This window comes from Microtus oregoni, unplaced genomic scaffold (genome assembly GCF_018167655.1).
Source record: "Microtus oregoni isolate MIOR12 unplaced genomic scaffold, Mior012 000002F_ref0000024, whole genome shotgun sequence".
In the NCBI taxonomy this organism is placed as follows: domain Eukaryota; kingdom Metazoa; phylum Chordata; class Mammalia; order Rodentia; family Cricetidae; genus Microtus; species Microtus oregoni.
The window spans coordinates 75,857,923-75,877,744 of record NW_024543061.1 but is presented as its reverse complement, the minus strand read 5'-3'; the positions used below and the strand labels follow the sequence as shown (position 1 = coordinate 75,877,744).

General features: G+C 46.1%; 2 protein-coding genes across 6 annotated transcripts in view; one reads left to right on the top strand and one right to left on the bottom strand.

The window, feature by feature from the left end:
- Window positions 1-15,344, top strand: part of Plbd1 (phospholipase B domain containing 1) — a 48,822-nt gene extending 33,478 nt beyond the window's left edge. Inside the window, exons 7-11 of the mRNA XM_041680100.1 lie at window positions 5,405-5,605; window positions 5,746-5,886; window positions 11,145-11,330; window positions 12,562-12,668; window positions 14,318-15,344. Of these exons, the coding sequence (XP_041536034.1) occupies window positions 5,405-5,605; window positions 5,746-5,886; window positions 11,145-11,330; window positions 12,562-12,668; window positions 14,318-14,491 (809 nt within the window). The 3' untranslated portion in view covers window positions 14,492-15,344. The remainder of the gene's footprint in view (window positions 1-5,404; window positions 5,606-5,745; window positions 5,887-11,144; window positions 11,331-12,561; window positions 12,669-14,317) is intronic.
- Window positions 15,040-19,822, bottom strand: part of LOC121466380 (activating transcription factor 7 interacting protein) — an 88,730-nt gene continuing 83,947 nt past the window's right edge. For all 5 annotated transcript variants that reach the window (XM_041680055.1, XM_041680089.1, XM_041680064.1 and 2 more), the window contains exon 15: window positions 15,040-19,233. In XM_041680055.1, the coding sequence (XP_041535989.1) occupies window positions 18,814-19,233 (420 nt within the window). In that variant the 3' untranslated portion in view covers window positions 15,040-18,813. The remainder of the gene's footprint in view (window positions 19,234-19,822) is intronic.

Genomic DNA, 19,822 nt, shown 5'->3' with positions numbered 1-19,822 from the left:
GGTGCTAGCTGCCAAGCTGGGTGACCTAAATTCAGTCCGGGGGACTGGTGTGGTCGAAGGAGAGAACCAGCTCCCACAGCTCATTCTCTGACCTCTGCATGCATGCCATGGCACACAACGTGAAAGCGCGCGCACACACACACACACACCACACACACTCTCTCAAACGTATCAAATAGAACTACAGTATCGTCTATTTATACATTGTCAGTGTAAGAGATTAGCATTTACTAAACAGAAAATTACTGTAAGAAAGTTATGAAATGTTATTATTATTATTTCTTTTTTGAGACAGGGTCTTATCCTGTGGTCTAGGAACTCTCTTAAACCTTGCTGGCCTCCAACATGGCTGACACCAGCCTCAGCCTCCCAGGACTACAGGTCTTTCCACATCCAGCTTGGATGGTCCAGTTAGTGATTTTAGACCGCAGTGTTACAGAGACCCCAGAGAGTGAAACCCGGAGGAAAGGGTGGGCATGTCTGTTCGTCGTGCCCTCGGTTGGCAGTGGGTTGTTATGACACCTCTGGGCTCTGGAACACTGGACACGTGCAGGAAAAGTGTCGACTGAGCTCACTAGGGAAACCTTTTAGGGCTGTCTGAATAAGGAGTCTTCACGGCATGGAGGGGTAGTGGTCACTATATTAAAATTTTGTTTTTATCTTTAATTCTGTGTCCATGTGTGGGTGTGTGACGGTGTGGGAGCAGATGCCCCAGGAGTCTGAAGAGAGGATCAGGTTCTCCGGGAGCTGGAGTCACAGGCAGTTGTGAGCCACTGTGTTCGGGTACTGGGAACCAAACCCTGATGCTCCCTCCCAAAGAGCAGCCAGTGAGCCGACTCTCCAGCCCCCGGTTTATCTCTTATTTGGGTCTTGCTCTCTCAGTGCCCCTGCCTGGGCCTTCTGAGTTCTGGGATTAAGACAGGAACCGCTTCTCATCTTTATAAATCTTACAGTAAGCATTAACACATTTTACATTTATTTATTTTGTGTGTACACAAGGGCCATAGCATGTGCTTGCCAGTGTGTGTGTGCGTGCACTCGCTCACACACATGCACACACATACCGTAATATGCATGTGGAGGTCAGGAGACGGCTTGCAGGAGTAGGGTTCTCTGCCTCCGCCATGTGGGCACCAGGGATAGAACCCCAGTTATCAAAGCTTGGTGACAAGTGCCTTTGCCTGCTGAATCTCCTCACTGACCCCTAAAGCACGCTCTATTTACTGAAAAAGCTCCCTTTTATTTCTTAATCTCAGCGAGAAAGTTGCCATGAGATGGAATCTGAGGATGAGGTTTATAAAACACTGGGAGTTTCCCGTTTCCCTAAGTGCTATTAGTTTGCCTTCCAGGGCTGCTGGTGACACAGTGTTTCCCTTAGGGCCTGCGCTGGGACTTGGTACCCTCTTTAAGTCTTATTTGACGTCCTTAAGCTATACAATATAGAGCCGCCCTCCCCAGAGAGTTTCGGCAAACAAAGTTGTCGTTTTGTCTTTGCTGTTCCAGAACTCTGGGCAGCCTGTATTTTTTTTTGGCTGCACTCCTCGGTGAAGACCCGTACCCTGCAATGGAGGGCATCCCTAAAGCACTCCCTCGTGGGAGAACGGCTGCCCTCTCCCGTCCGGAGAGGCTGCTACAACGAGGAGGAGTTAGCCACGCGTCAGAGCATTGCTTCAGCCGCCAGGGATCTTCCTCCCACAGGCTTGCTTGCGGTGGCCACGCATGGTTGCACAGTTTGAGCGCTGCAAGGGGAAGAAGAAATGAACGAGTCGTCCCTGCAAACTAACCCCCCTCTATCCTACATCCAGCCTGTGTCTCCCCAGAAATTGTGTTTGAGGGTGCCATTAAGCCTGTATAGACAGACCGGAGCAGATAACTCCCTCGCTCTTGCTCCTTGTGTGAACTGACCCACCCTGTGAAGAAACTCGTTAAATCAGTTGGACATCCTCTTACCATTTAAGAGTCTTACTCTGAAGCCCTGGCGATTAAACTTAGATTGTGAGAGCCGGACGACATCGCGCACTCTCGGGCTAGCGGAGCTGAATTGGCCACGGGGAAGGTTTGCTGTGAGCTGTCTGTGTAACCGAGAGGCTTCTCTGCTCCCACAACACTTTGCTCTCGTTTCCGGTGGCCCAGGCAGAGTTGAATTGGCCACGGGCAGGTTTGCTGTGAGCTGTCTGTGTAACCGAGAGGCTTCTCTGCTCCCACAACACTTTGCTCTCGTTTCCTGTGGCCCAAGTTGGCCTGGACCTTGCTGTGTAGCTGAGGATGACCTTGGACACCTGGGCCACTCTTCTCCACCTCTGAAGCACCTAGCTTGATGTAACCCTCTTACTGGACCCCTAGCCTACCAGGTCCACCCCAGGTGCCATCATTGTACAGTGACACACGCCATTCCAGGGGTGTGGTTTAAGGTGTTCCATATATAGTCTTTTTGTACTTAAGAAGAAGGGCATTTATTTTAATGTTTTAGGAGAAAGGAAATGAAAATTAAACCCTGGTTTCTTCGGATATTAATGTATATGAAAAAGCTAATATATCTTGGGTGTGAAAAGGAAATTAATGTAAAGAAAAATACTGAGTAACATATATGTTAAAGAGTGGTGGCGCACGCCTTTAATCCCAGCACTTGGGAGGCAGAGGCAGGCGGATCTCTGTGAGTTTGAGGCCAGCCTGGTCTACAAGAGCTAGTGCAAGGACAGCTAGAATGGTTACACAGAGGAACCCTATCTTGAAAAAAAAAGAGTTTGAGTTAGCCATTCACAATGTGTATATTTATTTGACTATCAGATGTATCCCATAGATATATACAGTTTTGCCTTTTAAGAAGTCAAAACAAGAAAAGCCCCCAGAGATGGTTCAGTGGTTAAGAGCACTTTTTGCTCTTGTAGAAAGGCCTCGATTTGGTTTTCAACACCCACATGGTGGCTCACAGCCCTCTGTAACTCCAGGTTCCGGGGGTTCTGATGCCCTCTTCTGGCCTCCTCGGGCACTGCACATATGTGGTATACAGTATACATACAATCAAAGGAACTATTTCTACACATTAAATATATATGTGTGTGTGTGTATGTGTGTATATATATTTGCTTTTCAAGAAAGGGTTCTCTTGTGTAACCTAGCTGCCCTGGAACTCACTCTATAGACCAGGTTGGCCTTGAACTCAGTGATCTGCCTGCCTCTGCCTTCCATGCACTGGGATTAAAGGCATGCACCACCACTGCCAGGCTAAATTAAAAACATTCAAAACTATAATACTAAGAGCCTGCAAGACGACTCTGGGTAAAAGTGCTTGCTTTGAAATCCTAACAGCCAAAGTCCAATCCTGGAACCCATGTAAAGGCGGAAAGAAAACTGTTGCTTCGGGTTTCTACTGTTAGGATAAACACCAGGACCACAAGCATCTTGGGGAAGAAAGGGTTTACTTCATCTCCCAGCCTACAGGACATCACTGAGGGAAGTCAGGGCAGGACTGGAAGGCTGGAACCTGAAGGCAGGAACTGACACAGAGACCAGTGAGAAACGCTGCATCTAGATGTTTAGTTTGCTTTCTTACCCACTGCAGAGCGACCAGGCCAGAGATGACACCACCCGTGCTTATCTGGACTCTCTTATACCAATCATTAGTCAATAAAATGTCCCACAGGCTTATGTATAGGCCATCTAACGGAGGCATTTTCTCAAATAAGATTCCTTCTTCCCAGACATGTCCAAGTTTGTGTCAAGTTGACCACACCAAACCAAACAAACAAAACGAGGACAAGAACCAATTGCACAAAGTTGTTCATTGGACCCCCACAACACAAGTGTCCATACACCTTACATACATACACAACAGTAATTGTTGGACTCTAGCATCCAAACACCGAGAAGGAGTCACCCCCAGAGACCATCTCATACACCACAGCCGATGCAAAAGCATGAGGATTTTATTAATTCTGTCATGACAGGGTCCCCCAGCATTCGGGAAGCCGAGGGACCCCGAATAGCTGGTACAGTCTACTTTTAAAGGGGCCACAGAAGCAAGGGAGGTTGTTCTTTGACTATTCTGATTGGCTTATTTGAAAGGGCTATTACCAATAATTGACTGGAGAGCTGTTGCCAGATCAGATGAGGTAAGAGGTCATTTTGACCCCGTTTCCCAGGGGACCGAACCAAAGCATACGTATATGGGTAATTGTCAGGAACTGAGTACGTGCAAGTGTAGCTGTTAGGTCCTTGGTTCCCAGGCGAGGAGGGGAAGCACTATGGCACAGAGGCTGAGAGGATTCAAAAATGGCTTCAGGATTGTCTTAAAGTCTTACATAATAAACAATACAAACAAATAATAAAATGAAAATATTATGCGAGTAACAGTTTAGATAACAAAAATGTAGATATACTCAGATAAGATAGGTCAAAAAGAAAGGGGATGTTATAAAATGGTAGACGCCAGAGCCCACGTCTATCTGTTCCATCACAGAAGAAGAGTTTAGATGGGGTGATTTCCAAAAAGGCGTCCTAGACACTGGGAAGTCGGAGGTGTCTGCTGAAGGTCCTTTTCTATTCTGTATTCTTACAAGGTGAAAGGGGCAAGCGAGCTCCCTCGGGCTCTTCACCTCACCCTTGAGAAACATGGCAGAAGAGCCTAGCCTAACTCCGGGCTCTCGGACATTCCTTTACCACTTTCAACTGTCGACCTCTGTGGGTGCAGATGGTGTCCTGCCCTCCCCCTCTCCGGGCTGCCTCTGAGTTGCCCGCCCACACTCACCCCAGCACAGATAGTCCTGCCAAATAGAGATCCAGTTTGTCTGCTGTTTACTTGCTGCCTGTATAAACACATGCCTCCTATCCCCTAACACACACACACACACACACACACACACACACACATATCTCGGGTTACCACACTTTTCTGAAAGAGAATTTAAGAGGGTATGGGGTGATGTGGGATTCCCCTCCATATGCTATAAACATGTTTTATTACCATTGGTTAGTAAATAAGCTATTTCAGCCTATAGCAGGGCAGAATATAGCCAGGATGAAAGAGATACATATATAGAGAGAAAGTAGGAGGAGTCAGAGAGATGCCATGTAGCTGCTGAAGGAGAAAGACACCAGTAGCCAGCCAGAACCTTACTCTTGTGGCAATACATAGAATAGAAATGGGTGAGTTTAAAATGTAAGCGTTAGTCAATAAGAAGCCTAAGCTATTGGCCAAGCCATGTTGTGATGAATACAGATTCTGTGTGATTATTTCGGGTCTGGACACCTGGGAAACAAACAAACCTGGTCTACAGTGAGGTTTACAGGAGCTGTGCCAAAGCTAGGAAGGGCTGCTGCAGGGAAAAGAAAGTCAAGCACCGTGCTGATGGTGACCGTGTGGACAGCGCACGTGTAACAGCCTGTGCATCTGCCATTCCTCCAGGGTTCTTGGAGTCTCTGGATGACTTCTACATTCTTAGCAGTGGCCTGGTACTGCTACAGACCACCAACAGTGTGTATAATAAAACCCTGCTGAAGTTCGTGGTCCCTGAGTCTCTCCTGGCCTGGCAAAGAGTCCGCGTGGCCAACATGATGGCAGTCGGTGGTAAGGACTGGGCAGAGATCTTTTCAAGGTACAACTCTGGTAAGTAGGTCTCTCTGTGTGCTAGCCCTCAGGCATGAGCCTGCATTAGTGAAGCATTACCATTGTTAATCAGTTGAGATTATCTACCAGTTAGCCAGGCGAGGCATTCCATGCTACCCTTGTGTCTCCCAACCTTGCAGGTACCTACAACAATCAGTACATGGTCCTGGACTTGAAGAAGGTGGCCATCAAGAAAAGCCTTGACAAAGGCACTCTGTATATCGTGGAGCAAATTCCTACATACGTAGAATATTCAGAACAAACCAAAGTTCTAAAAAAAGGTACCGTCTTCCCAGCCTGCCGGGATTGTGCGCCTATCTGTGTGTCCTGGCTTCATTTCTGCTCTTGTGCTACTGGGAGAAAAGCAACTTAGGCGTGTGTGAGGTGACTGTGTGTGTGTGTGTGAGGGGTGTGTGTGTGTGTGTGTGTGTGTGAGGGGTGTGTGTGTGTGTGTGTGTGAGGTGACTATGTGTGTGTGTGAGGGGTGTGTGTGTGTGTGTGAGGGGTGTGTGTGTATGTGAGGGGTGTGTGTGTGTGTGAGGTGACTGTGTGTGTGTGTGAGGGGTGTGTGTGTGTGAGGGGTGTGTGTGTGTGTGTGTGAGGGGTGTGTGTGTGTGAGGGGTGTGTGTGTGTGTGTGAGGGGTGTGTGTGTGTGTGTGAGGGGTGTGTGTGTGTGTGTGTGAGGTGACTGTGTGTGTGTGGTGACTGTGTGTGTATGAGGGGTGTGTGTGTGTGTGTGTGAGGGGGATGTGTGTGTGAGGTGACTGTGTGTGTGTGTGTGAGGGGTGTGTGTGTGTGTGTGTGAGGGGGATGTGTGTATGAGGTGACTGTGTGTGGCGGGGATGTGAGTGTGTGTGTGTGTGACTGTGTGTGGCGGGGATGTGAGTGTGTGGGGGGGGATGTGTGTGGGGGGGGGATGTGTGTGTGTGTGTGTGTGTGACTATGTGTGGCGGGGATGTGAGTGTGTGTGTGTATGACTGTGTGTGGCGGGGATGTGAGTGTGTGTGTGTGTGTGTGTGACTGTGTGTGGCGGGGATGTGAGTGTGTGTGTGTGTGTGTGAGGGGGATGTGTGTGTGTGACTATGTGTGGCGGGGATGTGAGTGTGTGTGTGTGACTGTGTGTGGCAGGGATGTAAGTGTGTGTGTGTGTGAGGGGGATGTGTGTGTGTGGTGACTGTGTGTTGCGGGGATGTGAGTGTGTGTGTATGAGAGATGTGTGTGTGTGTGTGACTGTGTGTGACGGGGATGTGAGTGTGTGTGTGAGGGATGTGTGTGTATGTGAGTGTGTGTGTGTGGGTGGGTGTGTGACGGGGATGTGAGTGTGTGTGTGCGAGGGGTGTGTGTGTGTGTGGTGACTGTGGTGGGGATGTGAGTGTGTGTGTGTGTGGGTGTGTATGTGACGGGGATGTGAGTGTGTGTGTGTGAGGGATGTGTGTGTGTGTGACTGTGTGTGGTGGGGATGTGAGTGTGTGTGACGGGGATGTGAGTGTGTGTGGCGGGGATGTGAGTGTGAGGTGAGTGTGTGTGACAGGGATGTGAGTGTGAGGTGAGTGTGTGTGACAGGGGCGTGTGTGTGAGTGGGTTTCCTGGTACGGAAATTTTTCTGTCAGTTTTCCTGGTACGGAATTATTGTGTTCGGCACAACAGGTGAGAGGGACCTCACTCTCTCATTGGAGATTGGGACGCCTGTCAGGCACATGACCCTCTGACCTCTAACAGCCCTAACAACGATCTCCTTCTTTAATTCTGGAGGCTGACTTTTTAGTTCCTCTCAGCACATTTTTTGGCTGTTGCTCTGACTCAGGCGGGAAAAGCAATAATACCAAATTGCTTCTCTACAAACTCTGGAGTGTCCTATAGCAAAGGCTGAGAGTCCAGAATGGGAGAACCGGAATAAGGTCTGAAGTACTGGGCCTAACAGAACCTTACTAAAGAGGGTACCATTAGTGGAAGGGGTCATCAGGGGTACTGCCCAGACAGGTGAAGCTGAGGGATTGAATCTTGGCTTCCCCAAAATCTCAGGTAAATGACCCATCCTCGCCAACCCTGCTCTCTCCATGTAAGTCAGGGCAACCGTGACATAGACCCACCATTGCTTGCTCATCGTTTTAAGATCCCAGAGCTCGGAAGCCAAAGTTATTGCTCTGGTGCTAAGTTACCCGGTAGGAAAATGTGATCCAAACTAAACTAATTTAGTAGGGAAAAGACACAAATCTGCAAAAATGAGCTTGAGGGCCTTCTGTCTTTATCCCCTCACAAAGACACTGCTTATCATGATGGTCATTTGTCTTTGTCTCTGTGACAGATCACATGACAGTGACTTAAAAGAGGCCAGATTTACCTGTGGTGCAGGTCACCAGGTCGAAACTTTAACAGCACTTGCCACTTTCCTACAATGACTTTTTTTTAAAAGTTTGTTCATTGGTATATACTGTGTACAAGAATAGACTCATTATGCTATCTTACACAGAGTATACACTGATTGTGTACAACAGTAGATTTATTATGCTATCTTACACAGACACGTGTTTTTATAGCACCCTCTCCTTCACCTCTCCCCCACACCTCCCCACCCTCACCAATCCCTTTCCTCTTCCCAGTCCGTCCCTTCTGCTTTCATGGTTTATTTTTTCTGGGCATGGGGGAGCCCTGTAGAGTTTAACTAGGGAGATTGACAAAATAGCTTGGGTAACTTAGCAGTGGCTATACTACAGAAGAAAACGTCCCTAGGGCCCCTTAGACCACTGGTTCTCAAACCTTTCTAAGGTGGAGACCCTTTAAGACAGTTCTTCGTGTGGTGGTGACCCCCAACCATAGTTATTTTGTTGCTACTTCATAATTGAAATTGCACTACTCTTATGAATTGTAATGTAAATACCTGGCATGCAATATGCAAATGGAGTCGTGACCCACAGGTTGAGAACCACTGCTCTGGCCACCCTTCTGGGTCTTTTCTCTGTTCTGATGTTTGATCTCACAGGGAAGTTCCAGAGAAGCATTATACTAAACATTCTGCTGTGAAGATAAAGGCTCAGGAAGAAATAGGAGATGCTCTCAAATAAAGATACTGTGTAACCATTCTTCAAATTAAAAAAAAAAAAAAGCAACTCTGGGATGGAGGCAGTGCTTCTTCTTCTTCTTCTTCTTCCTCCTCCTCCTCCTCTTCTTCTTCTTCGAAAGTTAATTTAGAGGGTTATGGAAGAAAAGGAGAGAGAGAGAGAGAGAGAGAGAGAGAGAGAGAGAGAGAGAGAGAGAGAGAGAGGAGAGAGAGGGAGGAGAGAGAGAGCTGCCTCTAAGAGCCAGACGGCAACTGAGCTTGAAATCATGCTTCCAAGAGGGGATGGTAGTGCTTAAACATCACCAGGTTGATCTGGGAATACACCCACTTCCATAGTAGATGCTTTTGTCAATGATGAGGCCTTATGAGATTGCGAAGGGCAGCAGAGACTGGTTTTGGAGGGAGCTGTTCCTATAGTATTACCAACAATTAATTTATCGCCGAGACTGGCACTACTGTAAGTACCCACAGCTGCTTGAACACACTTAGTGTCTACAATGATCCTTAAAAAGGAAGGATCCACTGTGTGATACTGGATTAGTTACCTTTGTTGTGATAAGCACCATGATCAAAAGTCACTTACATAGGCGGTTGTTTTGGCTGCTGGTTCCAGAGGGAGAGACCACGACAGCTGGAGAGGCGCAGTAGCAGGCTGCAGGGGCAGGCAACAGACAGATCACATCCTCAGCCACGGGCAGGAAGCAGACAAAGCAGAGGGGAAGTGGGGCCAGTACATAAATCCTCAAAGGCCACCCTCACTGATGCACTTCCTCCAGCAAGGTTGCATCTCTCAAAGGTTCCATGACTTCTCCAGACAGCACCACCAAGAGGAAGCCAAGTGTTCAAACACACAAGCCTGTGGGGAACATTGCTCGTTCAAAACACCACAGATGCTGGAAAAGTATTATTGACATTATAAAGATGAAGACATTAGCACAAAGAGGTGAATGATTTGTCCTTGGTCACATACCTAGTAATGCTGGAGCCAGGCTGTGAGTCCAGGTGGTATTCACTTCTGAGTCTCTGTGACTTAGTCCAGCCTAGCAACAAGTCTGTTTTTACCTGTAATTTCAGTGCTGTCCTTATCTCCGCTCTTCCTGGCGCTGGTTCTGTGCCCCTGCAAAGTTAAACATTTGCTTTGTCTCAGTAGCTTCTCCCTGGATAAGGAGCTTCCCACACAAGAGTAAAAAAAGGACAAAGACACACACACACAAGGGCCAAAGAACATGGCGGTCGGAAATGACTCCCTGAAGTAGAGCAACCCCTAATTTTTAGAATTGAAGTAGACTCACTGTACGTGGTGCAGGACTTCATAAAGACGTTTCCTCCAAGTCCACCGTGCACTTTGAGCTCATCCACCCACCATACTCCCCCCTTGCTCCCTCCTTCCATCCCTTTCCTGCTAGGCCCCTTTGTTTGTCCACGTCATCTCCGTTTTACTTTTGAACCGAACTATAAAGCACTCCGGAGGAAATGCGGTGTTTGTCCGAGTCGGGCTCACTCCCCTGCCTGTGACCATCTCCAGACCCACCCTCTTTCGTTTTATTCTTTGTGGCAGAGTGTCGCACTGTCTGCATTGACTCCTTCATGGCTGGATAATGGGCTGCTTCTACTGGCTACCGACCATAAACAATAAACATGGATTTACATGTCACTGTGGTGTGCTGACTTAAGATTTCCTGAGTGCATTCCCAGGAGATCCACAGCCGGAGCTGGTTTGGAGAAACCTCCATATTGGTTTCCATAGTGGCTAGGGACACCCTCATTTTAACTGATGGTCCTGTAGGTAATAACCTAGGCCAGTGTAAGCTGCGATGTTCCTAGAATTGTGCCACATGTCTACTGCTTAGTGACTTGATGTGCAAATTTTGGATGACAATGGCTACCGTCCTGAAAGTTAACAGCTTGCTGGAATGGGAAAGACAACACCCCACCCCATCCCCACTCATCATAGGCACTCCCTTCGCTTCTGTTCTCACAAAAGGAAGAAGTGGGGTGAGGTGCCTGAGACCTGAGCTTTCATCCAGGAACTTAGCTAGAACTTGCGTTTTCTGATGTCAGTGCTGTGCTTCCGTCAGTATGATTAGTGTCTGCTGTCCTCAGTGGGCACCAGACGGTCACCACATGGACGTCAGGCTGCTCCCCAGAATACTACATTATCCTTCGCTTTTTCTGCTCCATGGAGAATAATGTTATTATCTGCATTCTAGATTGCGCTGATAACTCGGGGTGAGAATCAAAAACCTCTCCTTCTCTTCTTCCCCACAGAAACCTAGAAGCACTCCACCTCGGGGAGTTTAGAGGGACCACTGGTCGGCAGGTTTCTGTTCTCAGCTCCAATTCCTATGCCGCTTCATTGTAATTACACATGTGGCGGGTCTCAAATATACTGTTATTCACTAACCTCCGCGTTTTGTTCCCCTTCTCTTCCCGTCTCCCTCTCTCTGTTCAACCCCATCTTTCTCTTCCGTTCCATATCAGGATACTGGCCTTCCTACAATATCCCTTTCCATGAAAAGATCTACAACTGGAGTGGCTACCCGCTGTTGGTTCAGAAGCTTGGTTTGGACTACTCTTATGACTTAGCTCCACGAGCCAAAATCTTCAGGCGCGACCAAGGGAAAGTGATTGATGTGACTTCCATGAAATACATCATGCGATACAATAGTACGTAACACATTTCTCAAGAGCCATTCTTCAAAACTCCTTTCCTTCCCCCATGGAATACCCTGTGCAAGTTTATCATCTTGTTCTAGAAGGAATTATAAGAAGTTATCCGTTCAGTGTTCAGAATACTATTCGTGCTGTACATACATTGCTGAACAAATAGAACTTTTGCCTCCTTTATAAAATCTCAGAGAACTTTTTGAAAGGCTGGCAGTGTGGCCCAGCAGAGAAAGGCACTTGCTGCCAGGCCTATTAGCCTGAGTTCGACGCCCTAGTCCTTGACAGTGGAAGAAGAGGATTCCCATAGTTTGTCTTCCGACCACCACAGGCACGCCATGACATGCTTATGTGCATACGCACATTTAAGCAGACACAAATTCAATTCTTGATCCTGTCTTCTCCTTGCAAATGTTGGAATTGTGGGTGTATATAACCACACCTGGCTCTACAGACTTTTTCTTACCTGACCGCCCTCCCCACACCAAAAAAGTTGCATGTAAAACATAAAGGAAATGAACCAAGTAGGGAGGGCCCCTTTCCTTAACACCTCTTGACCTTCTGCCAGCAGAATTCCCAAGGACAAAAGCAGCTAAAATACTCATAAATGCTTTCTTTTGATGAAGACTCTCCAAGGCTAATTTGTTTATCATCTGCTGGGAAATGGTTCTGCATGTGTATCTCTCCCTGGGGTGTGGTGCTTGAGGCAGCTAGGCCTGGAGCAAAGGATTTGCAGCTTGTCATTCCCTGGAGCAAGCCTAGAGCAATGCCTGTATTGGGAAGCAGGTTTGAGTTTCTAATGCCGTGAAAAGACACCGTGATCATGGCAGCATTTATAAAGGAAAACATTTAATAGGATGGCTTACAGTTCAGAGGTTCAGTCCATTATCATCATGGCGTGGAGCACGGTGTGCAGGCAGACACGGTACTGGATAAGTAGCTGAGAGTCTCCATCTTGTAGACAACAGGATGTGGTCTCCATGTCACACTAGGGAAGCTTGAGCAAGAGAGACCTCAAAGCCCACCCCAACAGAGATACACTTCTTCCTACTTCACACCTCCTAATAATGTCGCTTCCCTTTGGGGCCATTCTCTCTTAAACCACCACAGTGGGGGCACCCTGTCAAACACAATCTTTAATGATTCAGGCATGAATGGATCCAAACTCTTACTTTGGATAAGTAGATCTCAGAATAACCAATACCTGTTCTTTCCCCATTCTTGTGTCTCCTAGATTATAAGGAGGACCCCTACAGTAAGGGTGATCCCTGCAATACCATCTGCTGTCGTGAGGACCTGAATGAAGCCAGTCCCAGCCCTGGAGGTTGCTATGACACCAAGGTAACTCACATACCTTACTTTCCAATTTACTTCTAATGAGGAGTTAGGCTAGAGACAGATTTTTTTTTTTTTTTTTTTTGTGGCATAAAGCCCAGTGTCTCTAAACATATATGAAATTCAGGAAGCAGACTGTTCCTATAGATAACAGAATTTACCTTATATAGTGAAGGATCAATCTTCAACACCCTCACCCTGTCTAGAAGAGCTCTTAGTTATTTATAAATGTATTCATAGGGATGGAGAGATGCTTTAGAGAACTGACTGCTCTTTCAGGGGTCCAAGGTTTGATTCCCTGAACCAACATGCTGCCTAAGAACCATCTGGACTCCAGTTCTGGGGTATCCAACGCCCTCTTCTGGCTTCCAATGGCACTGCATGCGTGTAGTGCACATACACACAGGAAGACAAAATATTCATACACATAAATCTTTTAAAATTCATTTTAAAATGTGTACAATCAGCATAGTAACATTTTATGATGGCCCTAAATCCAAAGAACCATCTTACTGAGACTACTGTGGTTCTATATTACACATGAATTAAGGAATATGTTTTAGCCCAGTTGGCCAAAGCACTTCAGGTTTTTGCAGCAAAATGAAGCTTGCTCACGTGGCCAATAACAAAAGCCAGCTAACAGCACATTGATAGACGGCCACCATGGAAGGAACTAAATCACCAGAGACCCAGTGAAGGCTACAAGCTTGGCCTTTTTCTTGAGAGCAGGCTGCTCCAGACTTTCCCATACATAAGCTGGCCTTTTAGCTTCAAGATGCAGCTTTCATCTCTTTGACTGGAGAAGCTCCCACACCACTTACACTTGCCTTCACTGTCAGCCATCCTTCACGGGGGAGATGCTCTTCAAGTCTGAGTCCTAGCTCTCCCTTCCAGCCAGGCGTGTGAAGGCAAGACTTCAGTTCTAAGGATGTTTCATGTTGTACAACCCAGGTAATAAAGAAGAAAGTGGCACCAGGGAGCCCCAACATGTGTTGTTTCTTTTCCATGGTATTCACACTTTCAAGAGGAAAGTGTATAGGAAGTACTGCATTTGTCTCAGACAACATGCAGAAAACCGTCTCTGTTACCCTGTATGGAAGAACCAAAGTCAAGCTGCCATCTGCCAGATGTTGTTGCCCGAATAAGCTTAACATACATTGTCTTCCGGCTACTTCAGAAGCATCGCCTTCTTTCCCCTCTAACACTAGATTTGCTTCTATCCCTGAGTCGGGTTCTGGAGAGCCCTTTGAGTGTGGCTCATCCTTTAGAACCCTTGTTGCTGCCCTAATTAACAGCAGCCTCTGCTGAGGATTTGCTGGCTTTGTTACTCCCAGTAATTCATGCTTTGGTCTAGGAAGAACGGGCACGAGTCCACTTTCTGAAGAAAACCGAGTCGTGGAAACAACCACTAAAGTGATCTTAATGAACCTTGTGGGGCTACAATTCTGAACTGGCCATCCCACTGCGCAGCTTCTGTCTATGCTGCTCTCCTAGTAACTCCCATTTGGATGCTAAATGGCCGCAGAAGCTCGTGTCATGGATGGGATGCAGCTCCCAGGAAACTGTCTCAAAGGCTTGCAGTGTGCCCTTGAGTAGAAGACGAGGACTACGCAAGCTCCAGATGGTCTTTTAAAATGTTGTCCTCTCTTTTCCAGGTGGCAGACATCTTCCTTGCGTCTAAGTATGCAGCCCATGCCATTAGTGGTCCCACAGTACAAGGTGGCCTTCCTGCCTTTAACTGGAATCGGTTCAACAAAACTCTTCATGCGGGGATGCCAGAAGTCTATGACTTCGATTTTGTTACCATGAAACCAATTTTGACACAGTGAGGATGGAGGAGGAAAAGGACGCTGTGAATACGACTCCAAAGGCACTATATTTAGCTCTATTTTCCCATCTGTACATTTACTAAAAAAATACTAAATTCCCTTCCATTTCTCAGATTTTTGGCATTTTACAGCAAAACCATTTCCTGCAGGGTGGAGAGCGAAATGAACACACATGAAAGGACAGAAGCCATCCTCCCCTCCTCTGCCTGCAGATGCCAAACACAGCCCATGGTATAACCAAGCTCTAACCAATTGAGCTTGATTGTAAGATGAGGGTCATTTTCAGTCAAAAGCCATTTTAAGACACCTGCACCTCCCGTGTTTGTTCTCCTTCCCCTGCTGGCCAATGCCAACGGCAAAGCCCAAACAGGAGGCACTGTGACCCTATCTAACAAGGCAGTGGGTCTACAGAGCAACTTCTTCAAAGCTAGGGAATAACGTGGGGGTTGAGTGCCAGGGAATTGCCAAACAGGTTAAATAAGACACACTGAACAGTGAGCACACACACGCGCCGGGAACTCTCGGAATGAACTGGAGTACTCAGAATGTTAAAAACCCAATCATTTATTTCAGAGTACAAATTTCAGGCTTGCTGGACAAATCCCCACTGCAGTTAACACGTACACAAACAGCACTCTACTATACATGGAGGAAAGAGAATGAAAACTGTCAAAACCTAACAGAAAATAGGGCAACTTGCTACAGTCCAGTTAATGAGACCTCAGGAAGGCCTTACATCATTTTATTATTTACACATTCAACCGCAATGAACAAAAATCAGATTGCAGGTTGTCCTGCGAGGGGCTTATTTTTACATTTATGTTTGAAATTGTTAATAAATCTCAAGCTAGGATTCCCAGGTGTTTGATTGCTTAATTCCCTTATTTACAAAAGGAGGGGGGAATTCATTTAAATATTTAAATGATAGGTACTCAGTTGTCTCTACATAAAAAACACAAAAATAAAAGTTTGAACATGATAAAATCATTTGAAGATGAGAGCGGTGTCTCTTCAGCTACTCCCTTTCAGCTGACTCAAGGGGATGAGGTTTAAGAATTTGGTAAGCCTCCTATACTGACAAACTCATGGTTACTGTTCTAATTTTTTGTGTGCCCCTCAAATATTTCTTTGAAGCCATTTGCCCAGAAAATAATTAAGGCAGGCAGAATCACACAATTGCCCAGTTATCATCTATGCACAAGGACATGTATTTCCAAGAGAACCAAACATGTGACCCAACCAGAGGGAAGCAGGAAATATAATGAAGATACTGAATGGCCTAAGGCCGAGTCAGGGACTTGGAAGGCTGTCTTTGTGGTCCTTACAGGGTGAGATAGCAGCATCTGGAAGTGAGAAGATGCCACACACAGCATTTTAAAGCATACACAGTACTGGGAAACTCGCGGGAAGTGAAATGTCTCCAGGCACTGACACGAGTGGTAATCTGGAAGATGTTTAACACAATGGAGCAGGCAACAAGAACACCCATCTGGCGTGTATAAAGAAAGCAGCAGAGGTGTGCCTGAAACCCCTGAGACACACGTGCTTTTAAGGTACCCCTTATCTGGCACATGGGGGAGGGGAGGTCAAGGAGGATTCCTCTCTGTGAGGGGAATGGTGCTCAGCCCACTATTTCTAAGGAAGAAAACTCTCGTTTCTTTCATAAAGTCACGCTTCACTGCACAGTACAAAGTATTCTACAGTTTAAAACTTGAGCCTAGAGAAACAGGGCCAGTCACCTTGTCAAGTTAACAGTCACAACCAAGGCTGTCTTTGTATGCCAACAGCAAGGACATACATGAAAGAGGTGTGCTCACGCTTAAAACGGGGTGGAAAGTACTGACACAGCAGAGTAACAAACATTACTATTCCCGTTCATTCCCGTACAAACACCTGACACCTCAAGATGGCACTTGAGAAGTTTCCAGGATTCCCGGTGAGGCAATACTTAGCAGTATTGTCAGGCTAAAAATGGAGCAAACATGAATCCCCCAAATGGGACAACTGAGCTTATCTGTGATACTTTGAGCAGGAGGCAACAGAGAGCCATGGGACATGTACTGCTCCTAAATCCCAAGGGTGCTGAGGCCTGTGGCTGCTTCCATTCTCCCCCACAGACAGCCAGAGAGAAAGCCAATGCCCATCTGCCCCACAGAAAAAAGCCTAGCACATGCCAGAAAACTCAAGGTGGCTGCTGGCCGAAGCCTAGTGGCAGGTCACCTGAGGAGATTGTATCCAAAAGAGTGTTCTCCCTCAACAATTACAGTCTCTCTTCATACCTGATTTCCAATCTGGAGGTAACTACCTGCTGCAGGAAAGTTACATCTAGAGCCATTATTTAAGATTTTTTTTTTTTTTGACAAAAATCCCCAAGTAGAAGCCAAAACAACAAAATATAGTAATCCTACTGGGCTTTCTTCACCTAATTATATAACACTATGGAAACATTTAAAAAAGAACAAGAGAAAAAAATGATTAGTGAATATAAACAAAAATATTCACCCGGGAAACTTCCATTGGCTATTGGGCAGACCAGCCAGTAAAACCAATTTTGCGTATGTTTTTCAAGACATAGACAGGAGTGATGTTGAGAACAGCAACCCTGTGCCTCCCACAACACGTGATGAACGAACATGCTGGTACAGAGAGGTGATCTTGCATACGAAATCATTTCCTCCTTCCCAAATTCTCACTGCCTAACACTGGTAACATGATGAACATGATCACAAATCTGAGTCCTTGCTGCACAGCAGCAGGCTACGCTAAACTTTGGGGAAACTGACTTGCATGTGGAAGCTTAGGAGCATTTACACTTTGGCAACTGCAGGCTTCCTTCATTAACCAAAATGTTCATGCACACTGAAGATGACAGAGCAAAGCCAGGGAGAAGTCATCAAAGACCCTGTTGTCACAACTAGATGACTCCTGCTGTCAGCCACCCAAGGCACGAATACACAACGGGACTGGAGCTCCCCACTTCCAATGCCAGCAAAAGAGAATGACTGATGAAGGCAGAAGTATGTCTTAAAAATGCTGTAGGAGGAAAGAGCTGGAAAGTGACTGCACAAATCCCACAATGCCTCGCTCACCCTCACCCTTCCTCGTCTGCAACTCTAAGGCGCCTGGCTGACTCCCTGGGCATGCACGGGCAGAGGAAAGAGAAACAATGAGCTGACCGGATCTCGGAGCTGTGTGAAATGACCCAAAGGACACGCTTCTAAGTTCTATCCAAAGTTGATGACATCAGACAGTACTGGACACCACCACTCGAAGTGAAGGCTAAAGCAGGAAGGGTCTCTCTCGAAGAATTAGGAGATCTGAGCTCCAGCTCTTTCGTGAGCATTTACTGTCTGGGAAAGGACACTCTCCATAAGTGATGAGATGAACCACAACTTCCTGCAGATTCTCTAACAATACAACATAGACATTAAATTTTCTTAAACAACATGGCCTATTTTATGCAGCTAAATAATGGGCAAAATTAAAAGAAAACAGAAGTCAAATTTTTGGATTTTGTGATACAGTGATGTTATAAAAGATGAGGAAAACACACCCTACACAACTCGGTTCTAAAAATGCATAAAGGGTGTGGTGTCCTTGGTGGCAATGAATAAATGAAAGCTGAGAGAGAAGAAACAATGACAGGCATGTGGTCTATGTATTTCTGTAGCTTCTAAGGCACAACACAAATGGAGAAGCCAGATTAGGGACTTGGGGTACAGATACAAAATTTTTTACCTAATCAGTAACACAGAAAAAAAATCAAAGAAATTATGGAAAGAATATCCCTTCTGTTAAAATTAATCCGCTTTAAGCTAAATATTTTTTTTTCTTTTCATTTCTTTGGACTTTGTTTCGAGTCTTTGATCTTCTAGATCCCCCTAAAGGTAGAAGCAGGCCAGCAACCCCTCAGATTCTTTATCTATCATTTCCCACCAGGAGAGGTAATATGAGGAGTGAAAATGGGGACTGCACTGTGATAAACACACGCCCAGAAATTTAAAGCTTAAAACAAAAAAGAAAGAAAGAAAGAAAGAAAGAAAGAAAGAAGAAGACACACACGGACACCCATATGAATTCCCCAGCCTCATAACTAAAGCAAGGAACAATTTACATTTGAAGCCCCTGAAGCTTGACTTGTTCAGGGGAAGACTTGCTTTACCGGCTGAATTTATTATACTTCGGTTATAAACAAACATAGTGTGTACACTCATCTGTCCAAGAGATCTTGCACAAGGTGGATTTTACATTAAATTTCATGCACAAGATTAAAAACAAGCCCAAAATGTGCAACTTTGAAAAGAAGCTGAAGGCTCCAAGGTCTAACTGTTCTGGGAGGAAGAGATCACGTCCGTGGACTGAGGGTCACAGAAAGGCCCAAAACGTCCATAAATGTCCTTGGCGCGCACGGCAAAGTAGTACTTGCTGCCAGACACGAACTGAGTCAGAGTGCAGGCCATTGGCAAAGGAAGGGCTTTGACCTCGCCAATCTTCTTCCACTGAGAGGGCACAGTGGCACTGGGTTCCTCGTGGTAAGCGTAGAGATGGTAGCTGTCAACAGTAGCACAGCTCCGATCCACTTCCAGGACACTCCACGACAGCACGATGCCATTCTGACTCTGAACTCGTGCTAACTTCAAGTGTGGTTTCTGAGGCAGGGAAGTGCTGGCAGCTTCTGGGGGCAGACGCTGAGGCTGTGGGGCTTCCGGTAAGGGTGCTGGATGCATAGGGCGTGGAGGCTCCTGAGAAAGAGACATTGTGTTGATTTCTAATGATTATACAACCATTTTAGAAGATACTTGAGCGATCATAGAGAGAACATTTCAAATTAAGGACTCTAAAAAACCACCCGACACCACATCCAATTTTGGCAATTCTATTCAGTGATATACAACAAATCATGCTCCAGACTATGGTGCTGAACTTGCTCAACTATATTTCCTAGGCAGAAAATACTAAGTTCTTCATGGACAACAGCAATCACTGAAGAGACGCTGACACTAACAAAGAATTTACAATTCAATGTTCTCTACTGTAGATTCTTCTTTTAGGAAAGAATCTAAAAATTATGTATAACATATAATCAGCACATAGAAGCACACTCATTTTATGTAGAACATACAATCAGCACATGCAAGCACACTCAACTTTATTTTTTTTTTTTTTGTTTTTTTTTTTTTTGTTTTTCGAGACAGGGTTTCTCTGTGGCTTTGGAGCCTGTCCTGGCACTAGCTCTTGTAGACCAGGCTGGTCTCGAACTCACAGAGATCCACCTGCCTCTGCCTCCCGAGTGCTGGGATTAAAGGCGTGCGCCACCACCGCCCGGCTCAC